The sequence below is a fragment of the Macroventuria anomochaeta genome, assembly GCF_010093625.1.
Source record: "Macroventuria anomochaeta strain CBS 525.71 unplaced genomic scaffold BU25scaffold_50, whole genome shotgun sequence".
In the NCBI taxonomy this organism is placed as follows: domain Eukaryota; kingdom Fungi; phylum Ascomycota; class Dothideomycetes; order Pleosporales; family Didymellaceae; genus Macroventuria; species Macroventuria anomochaeta.
The window spans coordinates 53564-79113 of NW_022985411.1; the positions used below are offsets into that span (position 1 = coordinate 53564).

At 50.4% G+C, this 25550-nt stretch overlaps 10 protein-coding genes across 10 annotated transcripts; 4 read left to right on the top strand and 6 right to left on the bottom strand.

Annotated features, from left to right (window-relative positions):
• Positions 1-579: 579 nt before the first annotated feature.
• BU25DRAFT_353421 (uncharacterized protein) lies at positions 580-1683 on the bottom strand (the record flags this gene model as incomplete). The annotated part of the gene is made up of 2 exons (XM_033703456.1): positions 580-963; positions 1081-1683. 2 exons carry the CDS (start codon positions 1681-1683, stop codon positions 580-582), a joined length of 987 nt encoding a protein of 328 aa, XP_033556062.1.
• Positions 1684-1728: 45 nt separating this feature from the next.
• Positions 1729-2802, top strand: BU25DRAFT_228693 (uncharacterized protein). Its single transcript, XM_033701393.1, has 2 exons — positions 1729-2037; positions 2096-2802. The coding sequence occupies exons 1-2, from the start codon at positions 1996-1998 to the stop codon at positions 2528-2530; spliced, it is 477 nt and encodes a 158-aa protein (XP_033556063.1). The 5' UTR covers positions 1729-1995; the 3' UTR covers positions 2531-2802.
• A 2316-nt stretch (positions 2803-5118) lies between these two features.
• Positions 5119-6755, top strand: BU25DRAFT_495434 (uncharacterized protein; the record flags this gene model as incomplete). The annotated part of the gene is made up of 2 exons (XM_033711853.1): positions 5119-5502; positions 5556-6755. Exons 1-2 carry the CDS (start codon positions 5197-5199, stop codon positions 6753-6755), a joined length of 1506 nt encoding a protein of 501 aa, XP_033556064.1. The 5' UTR covers positions 5119-5196.
• Positions 6756-7983: 1228 nt separating this feature from the next.
• BU25DRAFT_228699 (uncharacterized protein) lies at positions 7984-8944 on the bottom strand. The gene is made up of 3 exons (XM_033701394.1): positions 8887-8944; positions 8136-8836; positions 7984-8062 (listed from the first exon to the last, which is right to left on the bottom strand). Exon 2 carries the CDS (start codon positions 8766-8768, stop codon positions 8307-8309), a length of 462 nt encoding a protein of 153 aa, XP_033556065.1. The 5' UTR covers positions 8769-8836; positions 8887-8944; the 3' UTR covers positions 7984-8062; positions 8136-8306.
• Positions 8945-10611: 1667 nt separating this feature from the next.
• BU25DRAFT_426129 (uncharacterized protein) lies at positions 10612-11499 on the top strand (the record flags this gene model as incomplete). The annotated part of the gene is made up of 1 exon (XM_033708400.1): positions 10612-11499. One exon carries the CDS (start codon positions 10612-10614, stop codon positions 11497-11499), a length of 888 nt encoding a protein of 295 aa, XP_033556066.1.
• Positions 11500-17214: 5715 nt separating this feature from the next.
• BU25DRAFT_228722 (RTA1-domain-containing protein) lies at positions 17215-18593 on the bottom strand. Its single transcript, XM_033701395.1, has 3 exons — positions 18205-18593; positions 17906-18148; positions 17215-17853 (listed from the first exon to the last, which is right to left on the bottom strand). Exons 1-3 carry the CDS (start codon positions 18389-18391, stop codon positions 17258-17260), a joined length of 1026 nt encoding a protein of 341 aa, XP_033556067.1. The 5' UTR covers positions 18392-18593; the 3' UTR covers positions 17215-17257.
• Positions 18594-19171: 578 nt separating this feature from the next.
• On the bottom strand, positions 19172-20564 carry BU25DRAFT_353479 (uncharacterized protein; the record flags this gene model as incomplete). The annotated part of the gene is made up of 2 exons (XM_033703458.1): positions 19172-20329; positions 20475-20564. The coding sequence occupies 2 exons, from the start codon at positions 20562-20564 to the stop codon at positions 19172-19174; spliced, it is 1248 nt and encodes a 415-aa protein (XP_033556068.1).
• Positions 20565-20741: 177 nt separating this feature from the next.
• BU25DRAFT_415712 (uncharacterized protein) lies at positions 20742-21461 on the bottom strand. The gene has a single exon (XM_033707595.1). The coding sequence runs from the start codon at positions 21354-21356 to the stop codon at positions 21024-21026; it is 333 nt and encodes a 110-aa protein (XP_033556069.1). The 5' UTR covers positions 21357-21461; the 3' UTR covers positions 20742-21023.
• Positions 21462-21742: 281 nt separating this feature from the next.
• On the bottom strand, positions 21743-23180 carry BU25DRAFT_435221 (uncharacterized protein; the record flags this gene model as incomplete). The annotated part of the gene is made up of 3 exons (XM_033708903.1): positions 21743-22585; positions 22687-22728; positions 22779-23180. The coding sequence occupies 3 exons, from the start codon at positions 23178-23180 to the stop codon at positions 21743-21745; spliced, it is 1287 nt and encodes a 428-aa protein (XP_033556070.1).
• A 409-nt stretch (positions 23181-23589) lies between these two features.
• Positions 23590-24185, top strand: BU25DRAFT_403620 (uncharacterized protein; the record flags this gene model as incomplete). The annotated part of the gene is made up of 2 exons (XM_033705086.1): positions 23590-23790; positions 23997-24185. 2 exons carry the CDS (start codon positions 23590-23592, stop codon positions 24147-24149), a joined length of 354 nt encoding a protein of 117 aa, XP_033556071.1. The 3' UTR covers positions 24150-24185.
• Positions 24186-25550: the final 1365 nt, after the last annotated feature.

The following is a 25550-nucleotide window of genomic DNA, read 5'->3' on the forward strand; positions in this document are numbered from 1 at the left end:
TACGGAGGTGTTGTGAGAAGGGTATTTATCGTTCGATATGGTTCAGCATTGTATTTGTATGGAATGGTCTTACTAGACGCTGGACACGTGTGCACTGGAGGCCATCTGGCATGCAAGTTGATTATGGATGCTCCGTTCTAAGCAAACAACAAGTATGCGTACGAGCAGCAACATGCGCCATGCCTCACCTCCTTAACTGTGAAGCTCTCTTGATCGCCTGCCCTTCCCCACACTCCCCCCAAATCTCTCATTCCCTCTGCCAGCTGATGGAGATTCTGAGCTCACTCTCCGCCTCCCATTCATATCGCTGACCTCCGGCACGAGCCGGTAGATGCTTCCCAAGTTACATCAATGCCGGTGCGGATCCGTGTAGTGCTGGTATGTGATGCCAGCATTGGGTCGGTGAAAGTGGATGTAGTCGCTTGGGGTTTCTGCTTCCAGAGATGAGTGTATCTTGGGGAGAAGATGGGCAGGTGCTGGTTGTGGCTGGTGTTGTGCAGGGTATTCCACGGCGACTGTTTGCGTGACATAGATGCCACGCAGTCAGGAAGAATATGCTGCCATGGCCAGTCTCTTGCTTCAGCCTGCGTGCGTCGTGATTTTGACTTTATTCTTGGAGCCCTTTGGTCGACCACACTTGGGCACCTTGGCTGGAACCCGAGGCACAGCGATCTGACCGCCTCTCGGCGAAGGCGCTAGGTGCATTGTAGGCTTCGGGCCCTTCGTGTTCTTGAGGCAATCGAAGAATGCCTCTTCGCCCTTCTTAGGCCGGCCGGGTCGACGTCGAGGTTGGCCCAGCGGCGCAGAAGGCTTGATTTCCACCACGGGCTCGACGAGGCTGATTAGGTTCAGCGTTTCTTGGTCCAGAGTGTTGCGCTCGGGGAAGATGGGCGAGCCCATCCATGTTAGTTGTATGTCTTTTTGTGTGCCTGCGTTTGCGAACTTGGATGGCCGCTTCTTCCGCTGAGGTGTCGTGTCTGCGTCAAGTATCTCAGACTCGGGCAGCAGTGCGCGCGGCGTGTGCCTCACTGTCACACCCACGCCCTGCAACCCCCTCTCACTCGCCGCCCTATTCCACACAAACTGCTGAATAAGTCCCTGCCTGGACATCATCACGAAGCCCATGGGCCATGGACTGCGCGCAATAGCGTCCATGGTTCCTTTCGTGGCCTTCAGCGTCGTCACCAGCAACCCGAGAACGGGTTTGCCCTTCCAGTCTGGAGGCATCCCCCGGAATGAGCCCTCGAGTTCGCGGATGTGGCTGGGACCGACCGAGCATTTGCGCGCCTTGCACTGGATGATGACGGGGAGTGGCTCGCTCAGAGGCGCCAGGACCCAGTGTCCGATCAAATCAATGCCAGCATCGTTCTTCGCACCCGTTCTTAGGAGCGAGAAGCCTAGACGCATGAACGATAGAGCGGTCGTGTACTCAAAGTGCGTGCCCACATAGTAACTCTTGAGCGGAGAGAGTTTCGTGCGGGTCGCGTATTCGATAAAAGTCGCCAGCGAGTTGTGGTCTTTAGCGCCGTTTTTGACAATCAGCCGAGGCAGGTCAATGGGCGCAGCGTTCTGCGCCGATGTGGTTGCGATGCGGCGGGGGACGAGGCTTTGCGGAGTGCCTCGGGGGTGCCAGGGAAGGGGCGATGCGTGTCTGAGCCATGCTACGCGCAAGAAAGGTCGCATTACGGAGTGGCTCGAGGTAACGCAGACAGACGAAACATGTTTACACGAAGACCGAAAAAAGGGGGGAAGGGGTATGGGGTACAATTGGGTGATTGTCGTGTGAAGGAGAAGAGTTGAGATTCGTGAAGGATTCACGCCAAGATGATCAGTTCAGCCCTGCGAACGCGTCCTCCCGCCGTGGACCTCTCCCAACGTCTCTTACCCCACATACACGAAGATCCTACTCGCCACAGCCGATACACCCTCCGCGGCTGAGCAGTCTAGACACACTCACCCGCCACGTTAAACACCTCACTTCCCATCCCCGTGACAATGGCCGACATCCTCACGCAAATGCAAGACGAGGTGGACATGGTACGCGTAGCAAGCTGGCACATGACGACATGTTTACTAACCCCCCCCCCTCGCCCAGCTCCTCAACATCATGCAGTCACAGCTCTTCCAGATCCGCACCAGAGCACCCCCCAGCGTACCAGAAGGTCAGCAGAAGCTCAGCTCATTCGCCGAGAAGGAAGCAGCCGACAAGTCCGAGAACGCGACCCAGAACTCTGCGCAACCGACCCAGACAAGCGAACATGCACCGCCGGCGCAGCCTACGAAGGAGGAGTTCAACGATGATTTGAAAGAGATGGCCAAGGATTTGGTTGTCAAGTCGCAGCAGATCGAGATGCTGATTGCGAATCTGCCGGGTGTGAATTCGAGTGAGGCTGAGCAGGTGCAGCGTATGAAAGAGCTTGAGAGGGAGCTGGAAGAGGTGGAAGGCGAGCGACTGCAGGCTGTTAAGGTGAAGGAGTTGCTGCTCAAGAAGGTGGAAGAGAAGATCATGGGCGTTGGCAAGATGCGATGAAAGCCAGAAAGTGTCCAGCAGCAAATTCTCGATACATGTGACCCGCCCGATGTCAAGAACCCATGGACCTCCCGCCTCTTCTAGGACCCTCAACTATCCTCGCTATCTTGAACCACACTTCAGGACACATTCTCGCCACAACGCAGGATTGCAATTACACTACCTGTACCTCTGCCTGTTCTCTCTCGGCGGCTCCTCAAGGCTACACTTTCTCAGATCCCCGTCAAGGTTAACTAGCTGGACTCTCTCAGACCTTCCAGTATGTCGTTCGCCTCGTCATAGCTACGCCTTTCCTCCGCAGACGTGGCCCTGTTCACATAGGTGTTGCATCTTGCCAACAGACGCGGAAGCTCCTCAGACCACAACTTAAGGTTGCACAGGAGTGATTCGATTGATCGGCGGCCATACCCATGCTCGTACACGTACCGACGTAACTGGTGCTCATGTTCAAAGCAGGGTGAATGAGGGGCATCATCGCATCGGCTGTCGCGGAGGTGAGGGCCTGGCGGTGTGGGGCAGTGTCGGTGTCGCGAGTCGTACGGCATGTTGGAAAGGCGCAGGGGGTTATGCCTGGGCAGCCAGCAGCAGCGCACTCTTTTATGGCATCGCTTGCACACTGAAGCAAAGCCGGTTTTCGACTGTGAAGATCATCTGGTGGAAGCACATGGCAGCGATCCGGGTCGGAAAGCATACTTCGTTTCCATTGTTCAAGGCGCTCCGCTTTTTGAAGCTTCTGATGATTCTGCACACGTTTTCCCGTATGTTGGGGGTAGACACCGTCAACACAATATGGTTGCTCACCTTGGCTTGGTCGCTATCTACGAGGGCATCCGTTCTACATCACCTCAAATCACAGACGGCCTCAACATCTCCGAGGGTAAAATTCACAGCGAGTACAACATTCTACTTCCGATCTCCTGCTCCACTCTTCCCAATTCCCGCCCTACTTCCTCCCCTCGAATCAATACAACCCCTTCCTCCTGAAATCCGTCCTCGGTGCAGCCGCGAGCCCATCATCTCTTAAATCCGCATCGATAGCGTTCAAATCCTTCAGGAGCTCACCAAACTTCCTCATCGCATCTCCGAATTGCCTCGTGTCGTTGGCAGCATAATACTCGTCCCTGTAAAGTGCCGCCAATCGTGGAAGCTCCTTGGCCCATGCATTGAGACCTTCGAGAAGGTATTCGGCTTTTTTGCGCTGAAATATCAACTGTTCATCAAGATACCGATCCAGGTCATCGTCGAGAGGGTTGCGACGGGGGCGGCGGTCGTGGTGGCCTCTGCCATAGCTCCAAGGCATGATGAAAGCGCTGTGGTGAATGGAAAGAGATGAGGGTTGTGGTTTACTCAACAACTTCATCAGTCTCATTCTTATACACTGGCCTCGCGATCGAACAATTGATGATCTATTTGTTGAAGGTCAACTGTTAAGGGCATGTGGCAGCGACGAGATCACACCTCAGAACAAACTTTGCTTATTGTCCACGAGCTGTCAGCACCTATCATCTCTTTCCAAGGTCCCCCTTCCCAACATGAACCTGCCTACTCATCCTCACAGTCTCGAATGTATCAATATCCATACAGTAAGATCACAATGCCATGCAGGCTAGATTGTGTTACCGACGAAGCATCCAAGGTCAGCAGTCCCTCTCCCTCCCATTCGCCGGAAATCAGTCCTCAACCTCACCCATTCACATTCATTCCACCCCTCTTCCATCCCTCACTCCATCCCCTCTCATACAGTCTACCCAACATGTAGGGCGAAATGCAAGCTATTGACGTCCCAAGCTATCGTTGCATATGTAGGACCCGCAGGTTGCACGATCTCGCATCGGCTCCCCATGTTCACCGTTCAGCTCGACTTCCCGCTCGGGGATGAGAAAGAAGCTCAAGCTGGAGACGATATGTCTTCGTGTTCTTGCTTGATGCCCTGCTCGGCCCGCTTGGAATGTGAGAGGGGACGTTGTTGGAAGATGTGCGGAGAACCCTGGAAGGTGCAGGAGGTGGAGATGGACCCTGGACTAACGGGATCGAGGATGGTAGGTTTACTTTCTGTACCCATGGGTGAATGACTTCGATGTCTCGTTACTTACTTAGGTGGATATTGCGTACAGAGTGACCGAGTGGTCTTCAGCAAGGCTCTGCCGTCTTCAATTGGGGTGTACGGACGTCTGGAGTTTCGCATCGCAAGTACAGGCGCTCTTGGAGAAGCTACAGGGCTCTGTGAAAGTGCAGCAAAATGATGTCTAGTAGGAACGATACTGGGGTCGATAAACGGCGATTAAGTGCAATGCGCCTTGTAGTGCCGAGAAGCTGGGGAGTAAACAGCATGCACAGGTCGACTTCAGTCTTGAAGGTGTACACGGGTGGAGTATGGCAGACGTGGAAGAGCGTGCGTTTGTTCTTTTCAAACAATCAAGTCGACGCGGTTACTTTCAGTTTTGCGTTATCTGATGCTTCACGAAAATACGCGCATATCCTTCTGCTATCAATTGCTTGGTTTCAGTTTAGTTGACGGGCTCTGAACCGAAGATCAGCGAGATGAGCTCAATTCCACCTTCACTTTGACTCATCCCCACTATGGTCACAACTATTTCGTCGACACCACCAGCGCTACAGCCGCCACCGCTCCTCCTTCCACGTCGCACAGTGAGCAATTTCTAGCAATGCTGCACTATCGCCCTTCGTCGGAGTTCAGCCCTTCGACGGCACCTTCCCAAAGCATTGCGCTTGTGCCGTACGATTCAGAAGTTCTCTCCGTTGTCGAGCAACTTCCTAGCGGAGAGGAGGAACAATCTATTATCGAGCCCCACGCGACATTATTCTCTCCAACAAGCCGCTTGCAGTCACTGTTGAACTTTGCGCGCTGGGCGAATGAGCATGAGCGAGCTCCTGTCACATTGGACAGCTTCTTGCAGCAGGTGCAAGGCGAGCGAGACAACGTGGAAGCAGTACTCAAGAATCAAATGTCTGTAAGTACACCTCGTCAACCCATGTATCACAGGACTCTATGCTAACATTTTAGACTACAGCAGCGCGCTTTGTAGACAGCCTGGCTCACCCCCTGCCGGACAGCGAAGACCAAGCTTATGATGCGAGTAACGACGCCGACGATGATCTAGGTCACCACACAGATTTTGAAGAAGCATCAACGGCTGCTGAAGGGCTTGAAGAGATCGAAGGCATTGGTGCGACACGAGAGATTCCGCAGGCAACACAGCCGCCAATCCGCGCGAACAACCTCATCGCACCACATTTGACGCCCGCCCAGCTGCCTGCAGCAAGGTTGGAACGAAAAACAGCGAAAGAAAGAGAGAGGACAGAGAAGAGAGAGGAGAAAATAAAGGAGATTCAGCAAAGAAGTGAGATCTTCTGTTGCCTCAAGAGCCACGCTCAGCAAACTCTCAACCAGACGAGTGGACGGTCGTACCAATCAGCAGAGACCATACAGCTACACACGGGAATTGAGGTTGAAGCTAGGTGGATTGAACTTCGCGGCGGTATGGCCTTTGAGAATCCAAAGAGATTGAAGAAAGAGATACAGCTTGTCCTCGAGATTATGGCTCTGACAGCTAAGGAAGGAGAGCGCTATTGGATTGAGGTGCTCCTACATCCTCTCTCAGCAGGCATTGCGGCTCCACGCAATGAAGCAAAGATTCAAGTAAGCCTTCAGACGCAAGACCAACATCGCCAAGAGATGCGGACACGACCTTCCGACTACGAAACGATGGGAGTTGACACGGACGCGATCAAGGTAGGCCTTCCTACCTCAGACAACAGATCCCCAGCCATGCCAACAACCCAGGATGCATATACATACAAAAGTTGCAGGGCGATCAAGGGAATAGACCCATTCACGGATGTAGTGAGGGTGAACTTGCCTGGTTCAACTCTGGCATCACCAACAAGTTTCACACCTGCTCGCTCCAACACCCCTCTTAAGATTACCGGTATGGAGAAAAGGTTCGGCGTCGTCGAACCCACTCCACCAGTATCAGATGCAGGACCTATAGTAGAAGCGAAACTTGAAGTTGCAAACACAACTGGTGCTGGCGAGAAGGTGGTGGAAAAGGATGTCAACGACAAGCTGAGTCGTCAAAAAGAACTACCCAGGAGCCCCATCAAGAAAACGGTTTCAGGACTAATGGCGCGCAAGAAAGAGCGATCCGCAAGCACTGGCCCAGATCACTTCCTCAGCTTGTTGGACTTGATGAGGAAGAAGTAGGGCGCTTGCATCGCGACTGATGTGTGAGGGGGAGTAAATGTAATATACGTACGAAGAATATCTACTCCCTGAGTTCTGTTCAAGCGCTCGTTAAGTTTATGAATCGGTGTTAAATGTACCTTCATTCGACGGAATTTCTTCAAAGGTATGAGCTGATGGTATTGTTGGTGTAGTGGTTAGCATAATCATAATTGTGGTTCTGGTCGTTAGCTGGACCGGTTTCAATTTAGCAAGAGTAGATTCTGAGGATCCCACGGTGATAGCTCCATAATGTGTGGCGAGGGAGATCAACACCGTGGCTGTGTGAGCAAGATGAGTGGGCGCGCTGAGCATCTGACGAGGTCTTTGAAGTTTTCGAAGCTCCCAACATGTCTGTGGGTTTGGATACTAAAGCAACAAGCTTCAAGGATGAATATTATGGCGCGACAGTGATGGCGATCACTGGTGAGATCCGCATAGACTACAACACCAAACACCAACTTTTTAAGGTAGCCAGCACAGCCTTACAACCCACTGATTTTGGAGGTAAAGAAGAAGGACAGGTCTGGCATTGCCATCCTTCTACACCTACCTCCTGCACCTTGATGTGAACTACCAGTAGCTCACACATCTTCAGGGCTTAGACCCCCACTATATCTTGTGCTTTCATAGAACTAACCCCGTGTAACTAAACCCCTGTATTACCAGAGGAGCTACTGCACCTCTCGTCCCCATAGTCACAGACTCACATAGGACGTAAACCAATCAATCAGCCAATCAATCAATCGAAGCGACGACATCCTCACCTGCCAAGTTTCGAAGAGATGTGGCAGCACGCATCATCTCAGTGGGCCTTGCACCCATCGCCTCAGCCCTGCTGCCCTGTTTGCCCATTGGTGGAACGTTTTCCAACGATGGACCTCCCATATGCGGAATCCTTCAGCTACGTACCTCATCCAGGGCCGCCAGGTAAGTCGACCAGTACTTACCCACCGGGCGTCCACCGGGTGTTTTCTCATATCGAGCGTCACCTTGGATAAGCACAGTGTTGCGGTTTGGAGGATGCATGGGTGTGGGATCGAGACGATGCCCAGCGATCGCGAGAATCGGCATGTACACCCTGATAGACGCCTTTCCAGGGGCATAAAGATCACCTTACTGCGCGCGGAGAGATCAGATACGCCTCATAATAGTCACCACTATGTAGCATCGCATTGAGTTCGTGACTTCTGAGGGAGACACAGCTGTGCGGCAGTATTGGCATCTTTCACGACGTGTCACGGCACATCTGTGCCGGGTCTTAAGAGCGATCCTCTCGCATTTCGTCCCTGTCGCACGAGTCAGCCTGGCTTGTTGATGCCCTGCCCGTGGTGAAGCATTCTCATGTGCGTGTGCTCTGACCTTGCCAATGTGTTCCCTGAGACCCACTGTTGCATGTGACGCATTGCCGAAGGTCACTTCGCAATTTGGAAGCGCTCCACTCTGAATTGTCTTGGGGGATTAGGCCTAGCAAAGAGCCTCTCCGCGGAATATTTGTGGCTAGCCTACAAACGAGGTTCCTTTTCGGGTACTCTAGTATTTCGAATGCTCTTGCCGTGTGTGAAGGCGCTCATCGTGTCGGTCTGATATACCTGAAGCTCGTGAGCTGTGTTGATATCTAAGGTTTTCAGTGGGGTGAACGCATTGATGCAAAGCAAGAACAAGGCTGGACGGAGCAATGCGCCGAGTAGTCTCCGCGGCGTAACACACAAAGTAACAGAGAGTGTTCGTATTAGATGTCAAGACTCGTGTGATTGGCTCCGGCGCAATTGACCGGCGTTGTTTCAATGAACCTCGAAAGTTGACCTCATGAGTGACGAACCTCACCGGCATCAACATCCAGCATTTTGAATCATGAATTGGAATCTCCGCACCAAGACGGGAGACATCTCCGACGAACTGGTGAATCGTGCGATGGCCTGGCAGAGGACAAAACGTACTGAGGTGACCAGGTCGGGCACTCGGAAGGAAGTTCGCGATCGCTTGAGAATGCATGCTGCTCAGATAGCACGTGGACCTTCTATACAGGTCGATTGCGATATCGCATTATCTTAGTTGCTAATCTACACATTACAGTCAGTGTACATGTATCTCAAAAGTTAAGGTCACACACTGGATTAATCGTCGTTTGAGGGGAACTTGAGTAAGAGTAAGGACCTGAACGATGGCTCGATTTCCCCATTGCTTAGAGTAGACTCTTCTTAGAGGTTCCAAGATGAGCATAAGCCTTTCGAGCTACCTGACTCGAGCGCTGTATGCCAATCGATCCGATTCCTGAGATGACGCATTCTGCTGAGCCCACGATCGGTAATATGCAAAATCTGAGTTCCGTGAGCAGGCGACTGCTGCGTCGTTGCTCCGAGAGAATTCATGCAGTCGGTGTTTACTCGGCTGCACGAGCTGGGCCTGGCCTGAGTGACTGTTGAGTTGGCGTCTCTGCTGTAGACAGCCTGCATTTGTATATATTCTAGACCTTCCTAAATGTGATCAAACGTCGGGCGGACACAGCGAGGTAACGAGTTGGAGGCAACGGCCGCTTATCAAAGCCATTCATATATAGGCAACGCGAAGTGAAGAAACAGCGATTCATAGGCTGGAAAGAATTCCTATCCCCTGTCAACTTTTCCGTTGGCCAAGGTAATCTTCACCGAGACTGTGGGTCGCTAAGGAGGAGCAGCCATATGGTATACGTTCTCCCTGGCATAGCAGACGGGACAAGACTACGCAAAGCTGAGCAGGCTGACGTCAAATAAGAAGTCTTGGGGCCTGCAACCGCTGGCCGTGTCTTGACCAAAGAGGAAACAGCCAGGTGCAAACTGAGGTGTTTGAACGGATTCCCCATGTCATTGTCCCGTCTCTGGTGGCAGACTCCACTGTCACTCGAGTCGTGCGAACGCCGGTTTGTCAGACTCAGCTCATGAAACGTTGTATGTTCATACGCTAAATTCGACAGTCTTCACTGCACGTGGTGTTGAATTGCGGAGAGTCCCACTGTATATGACGTGGAAAGCTGGGTAGAGCGCTGTATTTGAGCTCTGTCTGCAGGAGGATCAGCCTAACGACGCGTTTACAGCCTTCCGGTGGTATGCAGGCTTCCCTTGATGCCGCCCAGTAACCCTCACGCCTACTCTCTTTCCATAGGCTGGGTCAACAGCCGGATCGGCGCTCAATATGCCCCGTTTGTCAGGCCACACACGTCGCCACCAGGTCTAGAAGGAGACATTTCAATAATTTTCATGTCTAGAGGCAAGGGGAAGCCATACGCCATACCAAGGCATCTCCTTAGTCCTAATTTGTATGTAAAATACACGCTGTATTTATGACGGCTCCGATGAGCTTCGATAATCCGTGCGACGCTAGCAGTGCGTTTTGCACCCCTCTTGTAAGCACCGCGATGGCACAAATGTCCTCTCCAATCGCAAAGTAGCATCATCCCGGGCGCATGGGCCAGGGCTGGATTCCCATACCCTTGCTCAAAGGTTTGCTGCAAAATGGCCGATTCTCCGCTACGTGCTATCAATGCCGTTGCATCATGATCAGCAGCCAACCGGAAGCGCTTTCAATGGATTTTTCGCGTCCAGTCTGAGGCGGATTGAAAGTCATTATAAGCACGCTTTGCCTTTAATGGTTCCAGGTTACCTTCTCCCGTGGAAACCGAGCTTGCATCTCCCCAGCCTACTAATCTTGGAAGGGGACACACCCTAACTTTCAAGAATACTAACACCCCACCTCCCTCACCCACCTGTCAATTACTCCACTCCTCTGTTCCATGTCGACTGCGGTACTAGGAATGCAATCCTTGGGCGCTCAACCTCTGCACTTCGAGCTGGACTTCAACATGACGTCCAAAACAGCCTCCATGTACGGCACAACAGATCATTGGGCTCCTGGCTTTCCCGTGGCCAATGCGCGACCCTCTGACCGACAATTCTTATTTCAATCCAACTTCGAACAAACAAACTCAAACGATCACGACTTTTGCAATAAATCTACTGCCGAACCCTTTATCCACGATTTCAAAACACAGTCCAGCAGAAATGCGCCTCTTGGAGTCTCCACAGCAGGCTTGTATTCATCGCCTGCTATGTTTACGGCAAGCAACACCCAGATAGAGCCGTATGGCTCTGCAACGATTTCGCCAATAGACACAAGTTTCGATGTCGACCACGCGTCACCTGGCTCCGACACTAAAATATCGTTCGATAGTCAGATGCGCCATACCGCCCCGTCGAACTATGAAACTTTCATCAACGATACCGACTCTTTATCGTCAAAGCGCCGCTGCGACAGTCTGCAATCCAACTTCGAACCGCACTTGGTATCGACGCCACAAGTGCAAGTAGGACGGAGACGTGGATCAGAGTATGCAGAACCAGGATCCGCGCGAGCCATATACCTTGAGAAGAATCGTAAGGCTGCGAGCAAATGCAGGAACAAACAGAAGAGGCAGCAGGAAGAGTTGGTGGAAACAGCACGGGACGTGGAACGACGAAACAAGATACTCAAAGCCGAAGTTGAGTTACTGAAGAGTGGCATGCGAGACTTGATGGAGCTCGTTGGCCAGCATACGGATTGCCCCGATGCTCGGTTGAAACTATACCTACAGCGCGAGGCAGACCGATTGGCAATTGGAGGCCAGCGAAACGCTCTGCCTTCACCACTGTCAGGAAGTTCCTACTCTGGCCCCGGCTCAGTTGACAAGGTCTCATCTCCGGAAGACGAGTGAACACATGGTTGAAAGCAGGGCAACCTAACACCAAATCCTGCTTCGCACCAACATACAGTACCGGCGCTGCGCATAAGGCCACCGGTCCATACACAGATCGGTTTCTATGCAGCTAGACTGCAATACAATTGCGGCCACGAGCTTGAAGAGAATGCTGTCAATCAGCATTCAAATGCGAGTAGGATCTTGACAGGTGGACAAGAGATAACGATTGAAGGCTCAGCTTCATTGTTATCTGGGAATCACATTTCGATCGACTCAACGAGACCCATGGTGCCATCAACACGAGAGTATGGAGTTTGGGAAACAATTGGCATTGTAGGTCGGCGCAGCGTGGAAAGGAACACATAATTCACAATGTACATACAAAACAGCATCATGCGCGGTGGAATCATAGCCAAATTCTTGTGCAGAGCATATGGGAGGTTCATTTCACGGTAATGAGCGTACTGGTGATGGTCGTGCAGCAAGACGGATCCCTTTAGCAGCATAAACTGTACTGGAACGGTAGCGTAGCAAATGTTATTCCAATTCCATGGTTCACTCAGTGTGTTCCATGGTTGGTGAGGCAGGTGATTTTGCCAACGAACATGGCAGTCACAACCCTAGCTCACCACTTACCAAACTACTCACCCAAGGTTTTCATACACGCTCCCACGACAAGTTCCACTTTCACCATCTTCCTGTCGCCTACCGTTCGCATGCGTAACTGGACCAACCTCACAACGTACCATTGGGTCTGAGCCTTCGACTCACTTGTGCGCGGACTTGGTACCCTACACTGGTCTGCTTCCTTTACCTTTCGGCACAAAGAAGCGCGAACTCTCACCGTTCACCAGCTGCTGCGCTTGCAGAGTATTGAATGCCTCGCTTCAGCGGGTAGCAGGTGAGTCATCTCGCCTGGCATGTCAGGTTGCCTGCTTCGGGTGCAAAAGCAGAGATCTTGTGCGATACCAATAAGCCGTCCCTGACCTAGCGGCTCGCCTCAGCAAAGAGGCTGCATCGTAGGTGGGTACCTTGCTCATATGTTGAGGTTGTTTGCAACCCCCAGGATAGTTTATAAATGAGCTTCGGTTGGCAAACTTTCCCCGCATCCAATCCGCTAAGCGAACGTCTAGACCCACAGGCGCCGCGGACAATATTCTGTGACATGGAGAAGGTATTAGCGAGACAACATTCGCCAATGAGCGCAACTGGAACTAACACCGACGCCGTTGAACGTCATGGATTACCGATCACTCCCACGGACCCAAACAGCCTGGTCGTTGCGGACGGAGATTATTTTCATCCCCACGATTTGTTCGTGCAAGCATATAAAGATCTACTAAGCCTCTTCCGCGGAGGAAAATTGGATCGCTCAACTTTTCGAAAGCGACGATACTCCGAACAGACGACTGACATCGAAGCCAAAGAATGAGATCGACTTGTTCTACCATGTTGCGATAGGCATGTTACTAGGGCTGACATGCCTTCAGGGCCGCCCGGAGCTTATGCATTCTTGAACTGCAACTTTGTCGATGTTGATTTTACAAAGTCGCAATTCGCAACAGTCTCATCGCCAATACTACGCTTTCGCACACTAACATCGACAACTTGGTCTTCGATAGCGTGAGTTGGAGCCGAAATATATTCGATCACACCATCATCAGCGCTGTAGAATCGAGAATGTTGAACTGGACGTACACCACATACTCTGGCATTGTGGTCAAGGACCTGATCGGCAGGTCGAATCTCGGTGCAATCCCCACCAGTTCACCGCTTTCAGCGTGATCTATCTGCGGGATGACGGACGGGATGATGTTGAGGTACAGCAGCTTACGACACAAATGCATGTACTGATGGATTAATAGTGTGTTCCGAGCTTTCGACGATCTGATAGGGCTACATTTCCGGTTGCCTTATCTACACTACGCAGGGAAACATATCAATCATCAACACACCCACTCGAATACTATTGACAATACCCTGCCCCTCTCATATCCACAACCGAAACGGTCTACAGAATCTGCATTTAGGTGATGTTGCGGAGGTATTCGGTGCGAATGGTCTTTCTCCACCAGACGTGGTATTGCACTTGAACATTACTCTGGAAGGTCTGACGAGCTCACATGGTCTGTCTGAAGGCTTTGGGCAAGCAATTTGATTGCCATCTTTCTCACGTACACAGTGACAGCTCCACTTTCCAATGCATCTTCGCCGGACTCAGCTCAGATCATCGCTGCGAACAGCGCCTCCTTCACGACGCACGGGGGTCCACAAGAACAATGCATCTTCTTCACGCATTACTGTTCTATACAATTGATCGCGTTCATGGGTACCTTCAAGCAACAGTTAATATTGTGGGAATTACCAGCCTGCTGTGTGTGATGGCTCAGAAAAGCCATCGCGCTCTCGTGCAAGACCACATCATGTACTAAAAACCCTTCCAGTACCTAACGGGGCCTCTGCTTAATTTGTTCTGTCATCTTTTCCACTGTGGTAGATGGGGCCGTAGCTACGAAGCATCTTATCTCCTGTGAATACAGCGCTGGGGAGAAGTCTGACCGCAGATGTAGCAGGAAATCCACAGGCTACTTCAGTTATGTTTGCAAAGACCTACAAATGCTTCACTTAGCGTATGGAGATTGTAAAACTTTTGCGTTCCGAATCTCTGTACCCTGTCGGTGCTGACAGCGTGATGTAGATGTCCCAATGGACGCGCCCAGTACTCGATGGGAACGAGCTCCTTTGTGGCGATAAACTGTCAAATACGATCAGGCCGCCATACTCAGAAAGAACGGAACTACATAGGAATCTGGCCACGCCTTCCCTGCGCTAATCATCAAGACGGAAGACGAAGGGCGTTCTTTGTAGTGTACAGAGCTAGGAGAACTTCAGTGTGATCAGGAAGAAGCATACGCTGTAGTGTAAGATGCGTGTCAGAGCCTGATGAGTTGCTATTCGAGTGAAGTGGTATCATCTCAGGGTTTGTTCTGGATCACGAGAACATCAAGTTCACATTTTGTAGAAGCATTTGGATAAAATCATTCTTACCGAAGACACGGAAGCATCGGTAATCATGTGTACAGACCCTAGAACTCCTAAAGGATACAGAGAATTACATCGCAGTCGAGTTGCATCTAAAAAAAAAAAAAAAAAAAAAAAAAAAGCACAAAACTCGCTGGAAACTTTTGAACTCTGCCGTCAAGACTGCGGATCGCGCAGCTGCTGCGTTCGGCTTTGCGATGTTATAAGAGCGTGCAATATACAATCACGAGTCAAAAGTCTGGTCGCAGCGGTGCATGGGCAACCCCACCATCATCAACTTTGTGAATTCAAATCACCATAACTCAGTCAATTGTGAATCAAAATAGTTCTTCAAGACATGAAATTAATAAGAAACACTTAATATTTAGTCTGATAACCATTTGCATCCTCTACTGCTTCTAGCCGGTCTGGCATAGAATAAATCAGCTTCCTGATTAGTTTATCTGGGATGGCTAACCAGGCCTCTTTCAGCCCCTCACAGAATCAATCCCACTCCTCCTGAGACTCTCCAAGTAGATCATACTCAGGGTGGAGCTCATGGAGCTTCCTTTTAAGTGCCCACCACATATGTTCGATTGGGTTGAGATCAGGAGAATAGGGAGGGTGTTCAATAGTCCAATTCCATGACACTCTAACCACTCCTTTGTCTTCTTTGCTGTGTGGATCTTTGCGTTATCCTGCATAAACATCTCGCCAGGCTTGTACTGAGGCACAAGACCATCCTCAAGTGATTTATAATAGCTCCATGCTGTGTATCCTTTCCTTGGAGAAGTGTAATCCCGGTCCATGACTATGAGAAGAGACCTCCCAACCCGTCCCCCAGGAGTCACCCAAATTGAACCCCAAACCATTTGAGATTTCTGGCGTGCTGTAGTAACTTCCTCTACTTTGTCGTGATGAAATTTCTCATAAGGATAGTGGAAAACCCATGTAGCAGAGCGTCCAGAACCACGGGCTACAGTACACTCATCACTAAACTTTATAGTCCTCCTCTTGTGATTGAATCCTTTCCATTCTGTAGCATATTTAAGGCGTAATCGGGCCACATTCTGAGTGATCTTAGGACGGCGTATTGATCTGAACTTGTGCAGCCCTTCTGCAGCAAGGGCTTGTTATACAGTACTCTTTGAAGCAGAGGGTGCTGCACCATCAAGCCACAGACCAGCTTCTTGAAGAAGAGACCGGTACTCAATTTTAGGAGTTTTCCTGGCTATCCTGAACAGAAGCCGTTTCTGCCGATGTGATAGAGTAGGTGGGCGGCCTGTACGAGCTTTGCTGGCATTGCTGGCAGTAGCGTTCCATCTCTTGATTGTGCGCTGCACATTGCGTTGTGATGTTTTAAACTGTTCAGCTGCTTCACGTGTCCCTAGCCCACTCTCTACAGCAGCAATTATTCCATCCCAAGTGTGTTCTGATAATTCATGACCGGGCAATCTATCATGATCAATTTGGGAAGAAAAGGCTCTCATTTAGGTAGAATTTTGTAGAGTTGAATTCATGCTACATGTTCTGAAGTTTGTGCGGGCACATGGCCCGAGCGTTGCCGCGACCAGACTTTTGACCTAGTACAGTATATCGAATCAATATATATCGAATCAGAATGTGTTACGGTAAATTGTGAGTGATCAGTACGCGTGTGCGGAAGTATTGAAGGATTGAACTGAGGTTGTATTGAACTAAGCTGTGTGTTTAAATAGTGTGAGGACAGGGAGGTTTGACCATGAGACTGTTGTGTTACTATAATTGTTTAACGGAGTATCATATCGGTCCGTTTATACTCAACCTTAGTGTACTGATCTAACTGTACTGCGACAGTTATTCTTATGGCAGGTGAGGTACGACAGGCAGTAGCACCCTAAACCGTAACAGATCATCATCGTTCGTCCCGTAGAATGGTTGACGGCAGCTGCGTTGAAGAGATGCATGTACTACTACTGTCAGAGTTAGACACAAGTCGTACTTAAATCTCGTGAACTTCCCAGAGCCACTCGACCAGGCTGGCTATACGCTGATCTAGCGCAGCACGATATATCTACAATGCTGTCTTGGTAGAATAAGCGATAGACCGGTACATGCTGAATACCTCCTGGATCAGGGTAGCTATTGTAGACATATGTGAGGATCCACCTCGCCTTCATTGAAGCAAGTCCCAAATTACACGTGGAGTTTTAGTGCATTCTCATGACAAGGACACATGCTCTCGTGACGCAGCAAAATGAAGGCTACAACGTCTTGGCAATGCCCTTGAGCGTTATCGAAATATCCTGAGATGTCTGCCAACGTCGCTGTAGCCCCCACAGTACACTGTTAGTCGGCGAACGATATTGGAAGTAAAAACTGAGTAAATTCCAAGATGATGAGAGTCGCGCATGTATGCGGCAAATTGTTACTTAAGAGACATTAACTCACAAGCTCACTGAACCATCCGATGATCTGAGGTACGATGTCTTCGGGTTTCATTGGAAACGTCTAGAGTCTACGAACCAAGTATGCGCCATGTGTATACTGTCAAGGGGTGGACCCTGTACTGTGGAGGTAGTTGCCACATTGTGTGCATAGAAAATGGGTCGATGCATGCCTCTATTGAGGTTGTAAATCTTTCGGCCGATGGCAATTGGAAGCCTCTAAGCGTGTATTTGCCGTGATGAGATCCATCCACCCTACACAATCTGCGTTCTCGGATTGCGCGACCATCTCTTCTGTTCTGTTACAGGCCTCAGTACCGCAGCACTCAGACAAAGATTCCAACTCTTGACTCAGGCTTACCGTGGCTGATATCGCTGCTGTTGTTGTGACCCAGATACTCGTCGTGAGTTTGCTGCAGTTCAACAGTGCCATGAGCGGACTGGCGCTTCTGATAGAGATTGGTGACTTGGCTTGGGTGGACCCAGTTGAAAGTGATCATGACGAAGAACATCAGGGTAGCGTCGAAAACGTAGAGGTACACCTCGTGGCTAAGCAGGTATCCCGCATTGCCTTGGATGTATTCGATGACTCGGAAAATGCTTCGAATAAGAATCAGCGCGCTCACAGCATATAAAACGTAGAGGTGGCGTTTCCAGGGCAGCTCATGGACAGCTTCGCGTGAGAGAACGGCGGTGATCGGGATGTTGGAGGAATCGAAATCGCTATGGCGGGCTTTGCGGAACAGCGCAGCGGGTGTGTACCGCTTCTTGACGGGTATGTCCTTGATTAGACGGCGATGAAAGTCCCCGGCTACGCAAACGAAGAAGGCGAAGAAGACAAGTTGGACGAAGAGACCGCCAATGATGATCTTCTCGCCAGTTTCCATTGAGTTAAGGGTTCCTCCAGCCATGATACCTCCACCTGAAATGTATGTTAGCTTAGGACAATAGTCCAAACTTTCAGTCCGACTTACCAGAGCCTTGCATCATAAAGCTGAGCACATCACCTGCCACAAACGTCTTCGTGAGCCACTTCTGCCGAACGAGCGAATAACGCTCGCCGTCCACCATGAGAATGACCCGCCCAAGTATGATGTAGATCGAAGCGGCAAACAGCGCGGGGGCGACGAGGATCAGGAGGGATTGCATAATGAAAGGACCGAGAGCCCAAACGTCGTTCTTTGAGAGTACTCGTCCGACAAATCCAATGGTTTCAACTGTTCAGACAGAATCAGCGCATGTCCGTTACCATGGGCGACGCTGTGGTACTTACATGCACCGCCGACAACTAGCGGTATGAAGTACCATGTTCTCTTCTTGATGAGCTGAAAGAGGTGGAGGATGGTTGTAAGGGCAAATAGTACGACAAAGATGATAGCAGCGATCTGGGATGGATGGTATCGATACAGGACATAGGCATTAGGATCATCGAGAGCCGGGCGGGGCTTGTCTTCGGCCATGTCAATTGTCGTTGAAGCGAATGCGTCTGGAGGCCTTCGGGGTCGTGCGTGCGGTTAGACGAGCAGTCGTACGGTGTTGCTGACCGTTCGACAAAGTGGACGATGTCGCAGCCTTATAGCAACCATTGTCGTTCCTTGCCGACAATCTGGAGACCGTATATCGTATACTCTATTCCGCGTACACTTTTGCGCGCTAAAGGCTGATGAGTACAAATGCAGGAAAGTGCATCCGATGTTAGTTGGGTCCAAACCACTTGTCATTGGTGGAAGCGCTCGTCGTAAAGCGTATATGCAGCCGCGTCTTGGCGTCCCCACTTGACGGGAATGTCGCAAATCGTTTCGTACATGAAGAAGGCGTACCCCTCTGACATCCTTTACGGTGTTGCACTGCCCCGACCCGGGGCATGATGCATCTGAGGCTCAACACCAGCTGGGAAGGACATATCTCGCAACTGTTACCCGTTTCGGAGCCTGATTTGGTACCCTCGCTTCAGACTCACCCCTGTCAGATCTTGCCGAGGCATGGGCGACGTTGTCCCCGGGCATGCAGCACTGCAGCTCGGTGGGCCTTCGGTAAACAACAAGCTGTCCTTGACCGAAACAGTGCAGACGGTGACCCTTCTCCGATCCTCAATCGACGGAGAGCTTGCAGGTTTGCATTGAGTACCCCTTGTACCTGAGTCGAGCGATGCAACGTCCGGCAGCCAACAGATCTGATGACGACAAGAACGATCCGATTTTGTCGTGTTGGTTTGTAAGGATGGTACAGGCAGGCTGTGCTCATGGTCCAGTGCTAGGATGATCGAAAGAGACTGGAGTAGAGACAACGCTCCAGGTTCGGGCATTCATGATTCGTCGAGGCCAGTCAAGCCACTTGGCGAGCTCAGGTGTTGCTGCAAGTAGCTGTTCGCAACCTGTGAGAAGCCACTGCGGCCAATTTCCCACCCACCAGACCGGACGAGCCTGAGCTAACAGCGCAGCGAAATAGGCGACGATGATACAGGCGACCGGATTATGGGCCGAGACGAGGTGCATGTAGTGTTCTTGTAACTGAGCAGCCCACCCAAGGATCAGAGAGTACTCATCACTTCGCGCGGACGCATGTCGGAGCCGTATGGAAGTCTTATGAAGTTCGTTGATTTCCGCCAAACAGGTCTCCCGATCTTGCATACTCAACAGGTACCCGGTCAACTCCTCCAAAGCTAGGATCTCTGGAGTCGTATCGTTTTTGCCACGTGCATCGAGAGACTCCGTGTCGTCACCTTCGGCCAGATCGACCAGATGGGAGAAGACACTGGTATCTTTGATCTGTAACCAGAACGGCATGACTACCATTTTGATTCCAGCTAGAAGTCGAAAGCAGTGATGAATTCCGTCAATTGGATCTTCTGGCTTTTCCAATTGCGCAGAGCCGAGGTTGTACGTGAACAGCATCGTAGAAGTCATGAACATGGGAATAGCTCTCTCGATGCTGGGCGCCTCAAGATGTTTTCTGTAGATAGCTAATCCGCGGGAGATGTGTGAGTCGGCCTGCAGAAGAAGACTTTGTCGATCTGAGCTAGGGACAGTGAGCGCTTTGTGCACAGCGGAAAGAGCCAAGTAGCCGTGAAGGAGAGGGGGATGCTGCAATGCGATTTCGGTGCATTCGTCGCGCCAAAGACTGTCTTCCTTGATAGAGATCTGGTAGGGACGCAAAGACTGATAGCATTTCGACATCCAATGATGCAACAAACAAAGGTCCGGTATTGAAAGATCAGCATCGCTCGGTTCAGAGTTGTCAGGACTATTGATGGGTCGCTGCTCCACAATCAACGGGGACAAGTGACTACTGCCATTCGATTGGGAAGGGGATGCTGAGTATTGATTTTGGATGACCGGCCAGTTGCAATGAATGTCCAGTCTTACGCAGTTCCCGCATCGTGGGCGAGCCTCATTACACTGAACATTCGATTAGCATGCGAGATATTGTAAGTCGTGATGTTGTCTGCTAGATGCGATCTCGGCAAATCTTACAACATGTGAAGGATTTCGACAAAGCCTTTTGTTATGCCCTGATTGGTTAGATTGGGTCCGGTGGACCTACCTTTGTATGACGTTGTTTACATTGGAAACATCCTCTCCGGCTTTTCGTATGTGATTTGCGTTTTGCGACGCGATTCTCTGCTTCGGTCATCCTGGACAACCATCTGCGTAAGATACATAAAGTGCGCGATGAAGTTGATGCAGGTGAAAGAGGGATGCACCTGTGACACTACGGAAACTGCTAGGTTAGTCAGCAACGCTAGCCCAAGCCGAGCCCGGTTCCGGACGAATCCTTGCGCGATCGACGCCGGACCACCGAAGGCGTCTCGTTTTCTTTTTGGAGGATCATTGATTGATTGGTTTCTCTCGCTCTAGTCAAACCCAAAACCTTTCGACTTTTAATTGCAGCACTTTGAGCACAAGTCGCCGAGGTTGTGGTTGTGTTCAAAGGAGGGGCATCTCTCTCCAGGACCCTCCGTTCGTCCTTCAGTTCACTTATCTTCCACCTCTATAACCCGGACGCTGGCGAGACGTCATTATAGCAGTGACATTCCATATCAATCCGACTCGTACAACGCTTCCTTTGGCCACCTCATTTCCGAGCATTCTCTCAATTCCAGCCCCTCATCTCGTGGTTGGCATCCGCATTTCGCCATCCAATGTTCTCTCTACTCATCTGCTCCAGCGCGCTCAGCTTTTTCCGTCCACTGGCCAGTTGCGACGCATCTGCGGTCGGCTTCGGTGATGGTTTTCTCTGCTGGCTTGTTAGGCGTTTGTCCAAAGCGGCCTGCTGCTTAGCGCGCATCTTATCAACGTCAGCACAAGATTTGACAACAGATTGAGTCTGTGCAGTCCTTACCTCTGCTTGAGCTTGCGCTCGCTCTTCAGGGCTTACATAAGGCTCCGGCGACATTGTGCGAGGCTGAGACTGTCCGGCGCCCATTGCGATTGTGAATGTTTGATTGAGGAAGATCGGATCGTGAGAAGAGGCGGAAAGTCAAAGAGTGTTAGAATTGATAGACTTGAGAGGATTGAAACGAATGTGGCTTTAGGTATACAACTTCCTCTTTCGAGGCTCAGGAGTTCGTTGTTATATGGAGATATCACCGCAAGGCCACCAACATGGTCAATGCACCAGGCACCGACGCTAACTTACGGCGCAGACAAGCGAGTAGATTGTTCAATACGGACAACGAACAAGAGTTGTATTGCAACAAAAGCTACGATCTAATGAGACTAAATTGCGCACAGAGTCGCACCATCCCGAGTTGTAACACATTTCCAGTCTCTTCAACCTCCGGTCCATGACTCGTGCGACGTGCTCGGGTACTACACTTGAGGCTGAGCAGCATCCACCTTCATCGGTGGTAGTGTACCGAGCTTCTCCATCTCTTGGAACATCTCAAATATGCTTTCCAAAGTGTCAACAAATCCGCAGAATCCATAGCTCCTAGCCTTATTCATCGATGGAGTGCCGATGGGCAGATATGCAAAGTCTCCCATAAAGAAGTCTTTCAGGTCACCGGCCCACGGGTTCTCCGTCACATTTCCATCCGACTTCGCCATGATCTCTTCCCAGACCTCTTTGCTTGATGAATCAGACGCCCACTGTGCGAGTGTGAAGCTGTTGCGAAGCTTCGTAGGTGGTCTGTATCCAAGAGGGGCTTCCTTGCCGCCTGTAAATATCGTAGTTTGCAGCTTGCTTTCGTCAAGCTCTGGGCCCTGTACCTCGAACACTCCATACCACTGGGCCAATTCGTGGAAGAAGCGATCCCAGCTCAAGAGGCCGCCATCCTGAGCGTTGAATGACTGGTTTGCGCACTTCTCCCCCAGCACAGCCCACTCACTCAAGTATCCGGTCAGCCTGGCAGTGGAGTGGGCGGCTTCGAACTGCCAGGATGTGAAGTCAGCCCCAAACTTCAGTGGCTCACCTTTGTTGGCCTGGATGGCGGTATAGATGCCAAAACTGAAAAAGGTGTTCATGGATGCGTGCTCAGTAGCACCAAGGATGGCAAATGGATAGATTATGTTCCACTTCGTCTTGGGATGCTCGTCACAAAAGGCTCGAAGCGCGTCTTCTTGAGGGTAATAGAAGGTTAGCGAAAGATGCCTCGGTTGTGGGTCTGACTCAACAATCGATGTGCGCACACGGCCAATGTGGACACCGTTGTTCTTGTTGGAAGGAGGTTCTGGCGGATACCGACTACCACACTTACTAGCGTCTGTTTATTTGAGCAACTTCCATAGCTGAGATGAATCGATAACTCTTACACCCAACAGTTCTTTCCACCTGTCTGCAGGAGGATGCGCCTGGGCTTGGTGCCGGTAATGGGCAGGGAACCAAGGAAGTTTTGAAAGGCGGCACGTTAACTTTCACAAATTCCTCTGTCGTATTAGGATCCATTGCCGAACCAGACTTGGGCGACAAGTACGCGTAGTAGAAGACGTAGTCAGCCGCAACATCAGCTTTGCGGAGAGCTTGAGCGATGTCCTCAGCAGAAGAGGTCATGTCAACGAAGACGTGTTGGATGCAAGATCGTTGCTCTTCTGGAAGCAAGGACAGCAACTTCTTTGACAATGGGCTTCGTGAGGCTGCGTAGACCTTGGACCATCGTTCTGGAGAATCCAATAGTGCTCTGATTGTGCGGAAGCCTGAGATGCCGGTTGCTCCAATCACCAAGGCTTTCAAGTCCCTGAGAGAAGGATCAAAAAAGGGTAGATTGCGGGAGATGCCAGATTGGCGAAGAGGATATCGTGAGGAGCTCATTGCGCAAGATGGATGCAAAAGAAAAGTTAAAAAAATGCTTGATTGATGGGGTTGAAGACGTGGCTAATCTCGCTACTTGTACTGTGCACCCGGCGCAGCATCATGTGATAGTGTGACAGCAATGGTATGAAAGAAAAAGGTGGTTGCACTCGAAATCATGTCGGGGCCTGAAGAAAGGAAAAAATTGGAAGGCTTCCCGGGTAACGTTGAGCCCTGAAGAAAGCATCCTTGACTCTTCTTCTGTCTAAATTGGATCTTTTGGGTGAATATTTAGACGGACTGACGCTCACGATATTGAGCATCTGTCGCAATGTCGTACGGTGAAGGTTATTGTTGTATGGGCTTCAAGATGCCCACGCAACTACTACTGGATGTTAAGGAACACCATGGAAAGTAGGGCCTCGACTTCATGTTCAAGCTCCGCGACGAATATGCCATTAAAGAGGTCTTGCAATACCATGGCATAGGTGCTAAGTCTGCCTTCTGCTTGCTGAGCATCTGCTTGCAGAGGCAGAGCTTCGCTGTCGACACGCACATCTACAGGATTATGGGCTTGTGGGGCTGGAGACCAAGAGACGCAAGCCGAGAGAAGGCTCAGACCGATTTGTATGTGTCACGGTTGAAGTGTCTGCTTGCAGTCGGGTGCATAGGCGCTTATCTGGTCATTGGTTGCTACGTCACACAACTACATGTTGACAGCTACACAACACCAACGTAGACATTTTCTTATGTATAGCTCCCCTCCGTAGCATGTAGAACAATCAGTTCATTCCGTCAATATCTTCCCACACGTGTACTGTCTACGCTGCCCGACAGTATGCGAAGATCCCAGGCGAGCTCAAGTTTCCACTACACTACCTATTCATTGTGCATGGGAGTGAGTGTCCGGTGTATCGTGGTAATGGTGACACTTCAGCCAAGTGCGAGTTTGAGCAACAATACAGTAAACTTGAAGGTCAGGATACGTAGTTTTTTTGCAATCTTTAATCAAACGTTTGACATGCTCCAAGCACAGAGCTCAGTGATCGACCTCTAGTGACATACAAAATATGATGCCCAGCCTTTACTGTTCCATAATGTTCCACAGGGTTCCATAATGTTCCATAGGGTTCCATAAGGTTCCATGGGGTTCCATGAGGTTCCATAAGGTTCCTGTTACAAACACGTACAGAAGAGAAGGAACTATTGGACCTGGGGACAGCAGTTATTGAACGTAGGGAGAACGGCCGTGTTACGATTTGTGCCTTAAGCAAAGCTTGTAGACACTAGTCGATTGGTTCTTGGGGATGAGCAGAGGTACAGAAAGCCATAGGGGTTGACAGTCACCTAAGCAGAGCTCGGGTGGTCAGGGGTAGACTATCCGGGCGGGTTGTAATAACCGTTGTAATAGTCAGGTAGTCATCTAGTCAAAGACCATGGCGACTGGTTGCAATGAGTAGTACAGAGTATACTGTCTAGCTCAAGAGCAAGTGAGATTCCAATAACAAAGTTGATTGATGAGGTTGAACACAATGCCATAAGGGCAGCATGTCTACTTGCTATATACATGAGCAGAGGATTGCTCAGATTGCTTGGATTGCTCGGTACTGAGTATACTGATCGTACCAAGTATACTGATTGTGCTGAGTATACTGACCGTGCTGAGTATACTGACCGTGCTGAGTATACTGACCGTGCTGAGTATACTGACCGTGCCAAGTATACTGTCCGTGCCAAGTATACTGACCATGCCAAGTATACCAATCGTACCAGGTATACTGCTTGTGTTGAGTATACTGACCATGCCAAGTATACTAATTGTACCAAGTATACGTGCCAAGTATACCAATCGTACCAAGTATACTGCTTGTGCCGAGTGTTGCTGACGCGGCCCACTGCTTGGGTCAATCAATACTACAGTTCCTTGGCTTCTCTCGTATTGTTGTGTAGTCCTGTTTGTTCAGTGTTGTTGCAGGTTGCCCTTTGATTGTAACAGGCCGTCAGAGAAGCCGCGCCCGTTGTACAAGCTACCCCACAGCCACGTGAGTACACTAAAACAATACAAGTAGTCTAGCATCCTATGGGATGGAAGCAAGCAAGTCATGGGATTCCCACACAGTCTCACATATCCCATGGGACTTTGTGTAAGGGTATTGTAACGCCTACGACCAAAAGCACCCCAATAGTGGTGTGATTCCTGCAGGTTGCCGCACACCGCTCCTTTTTGGTTGCAAACTGCATCCTTGTCACCTGGACAAGGGTAGTTCCGATTCCCCTCCGAACTGTGTACTTAATCAGTTTGGCACAGTTGTTAGATAGAGTAGTTTTTCTGTATCCTTTTGTACAAGACCTATAGGTGTAGGGAATTCAATCCTAGTGTTCTCAACGTCC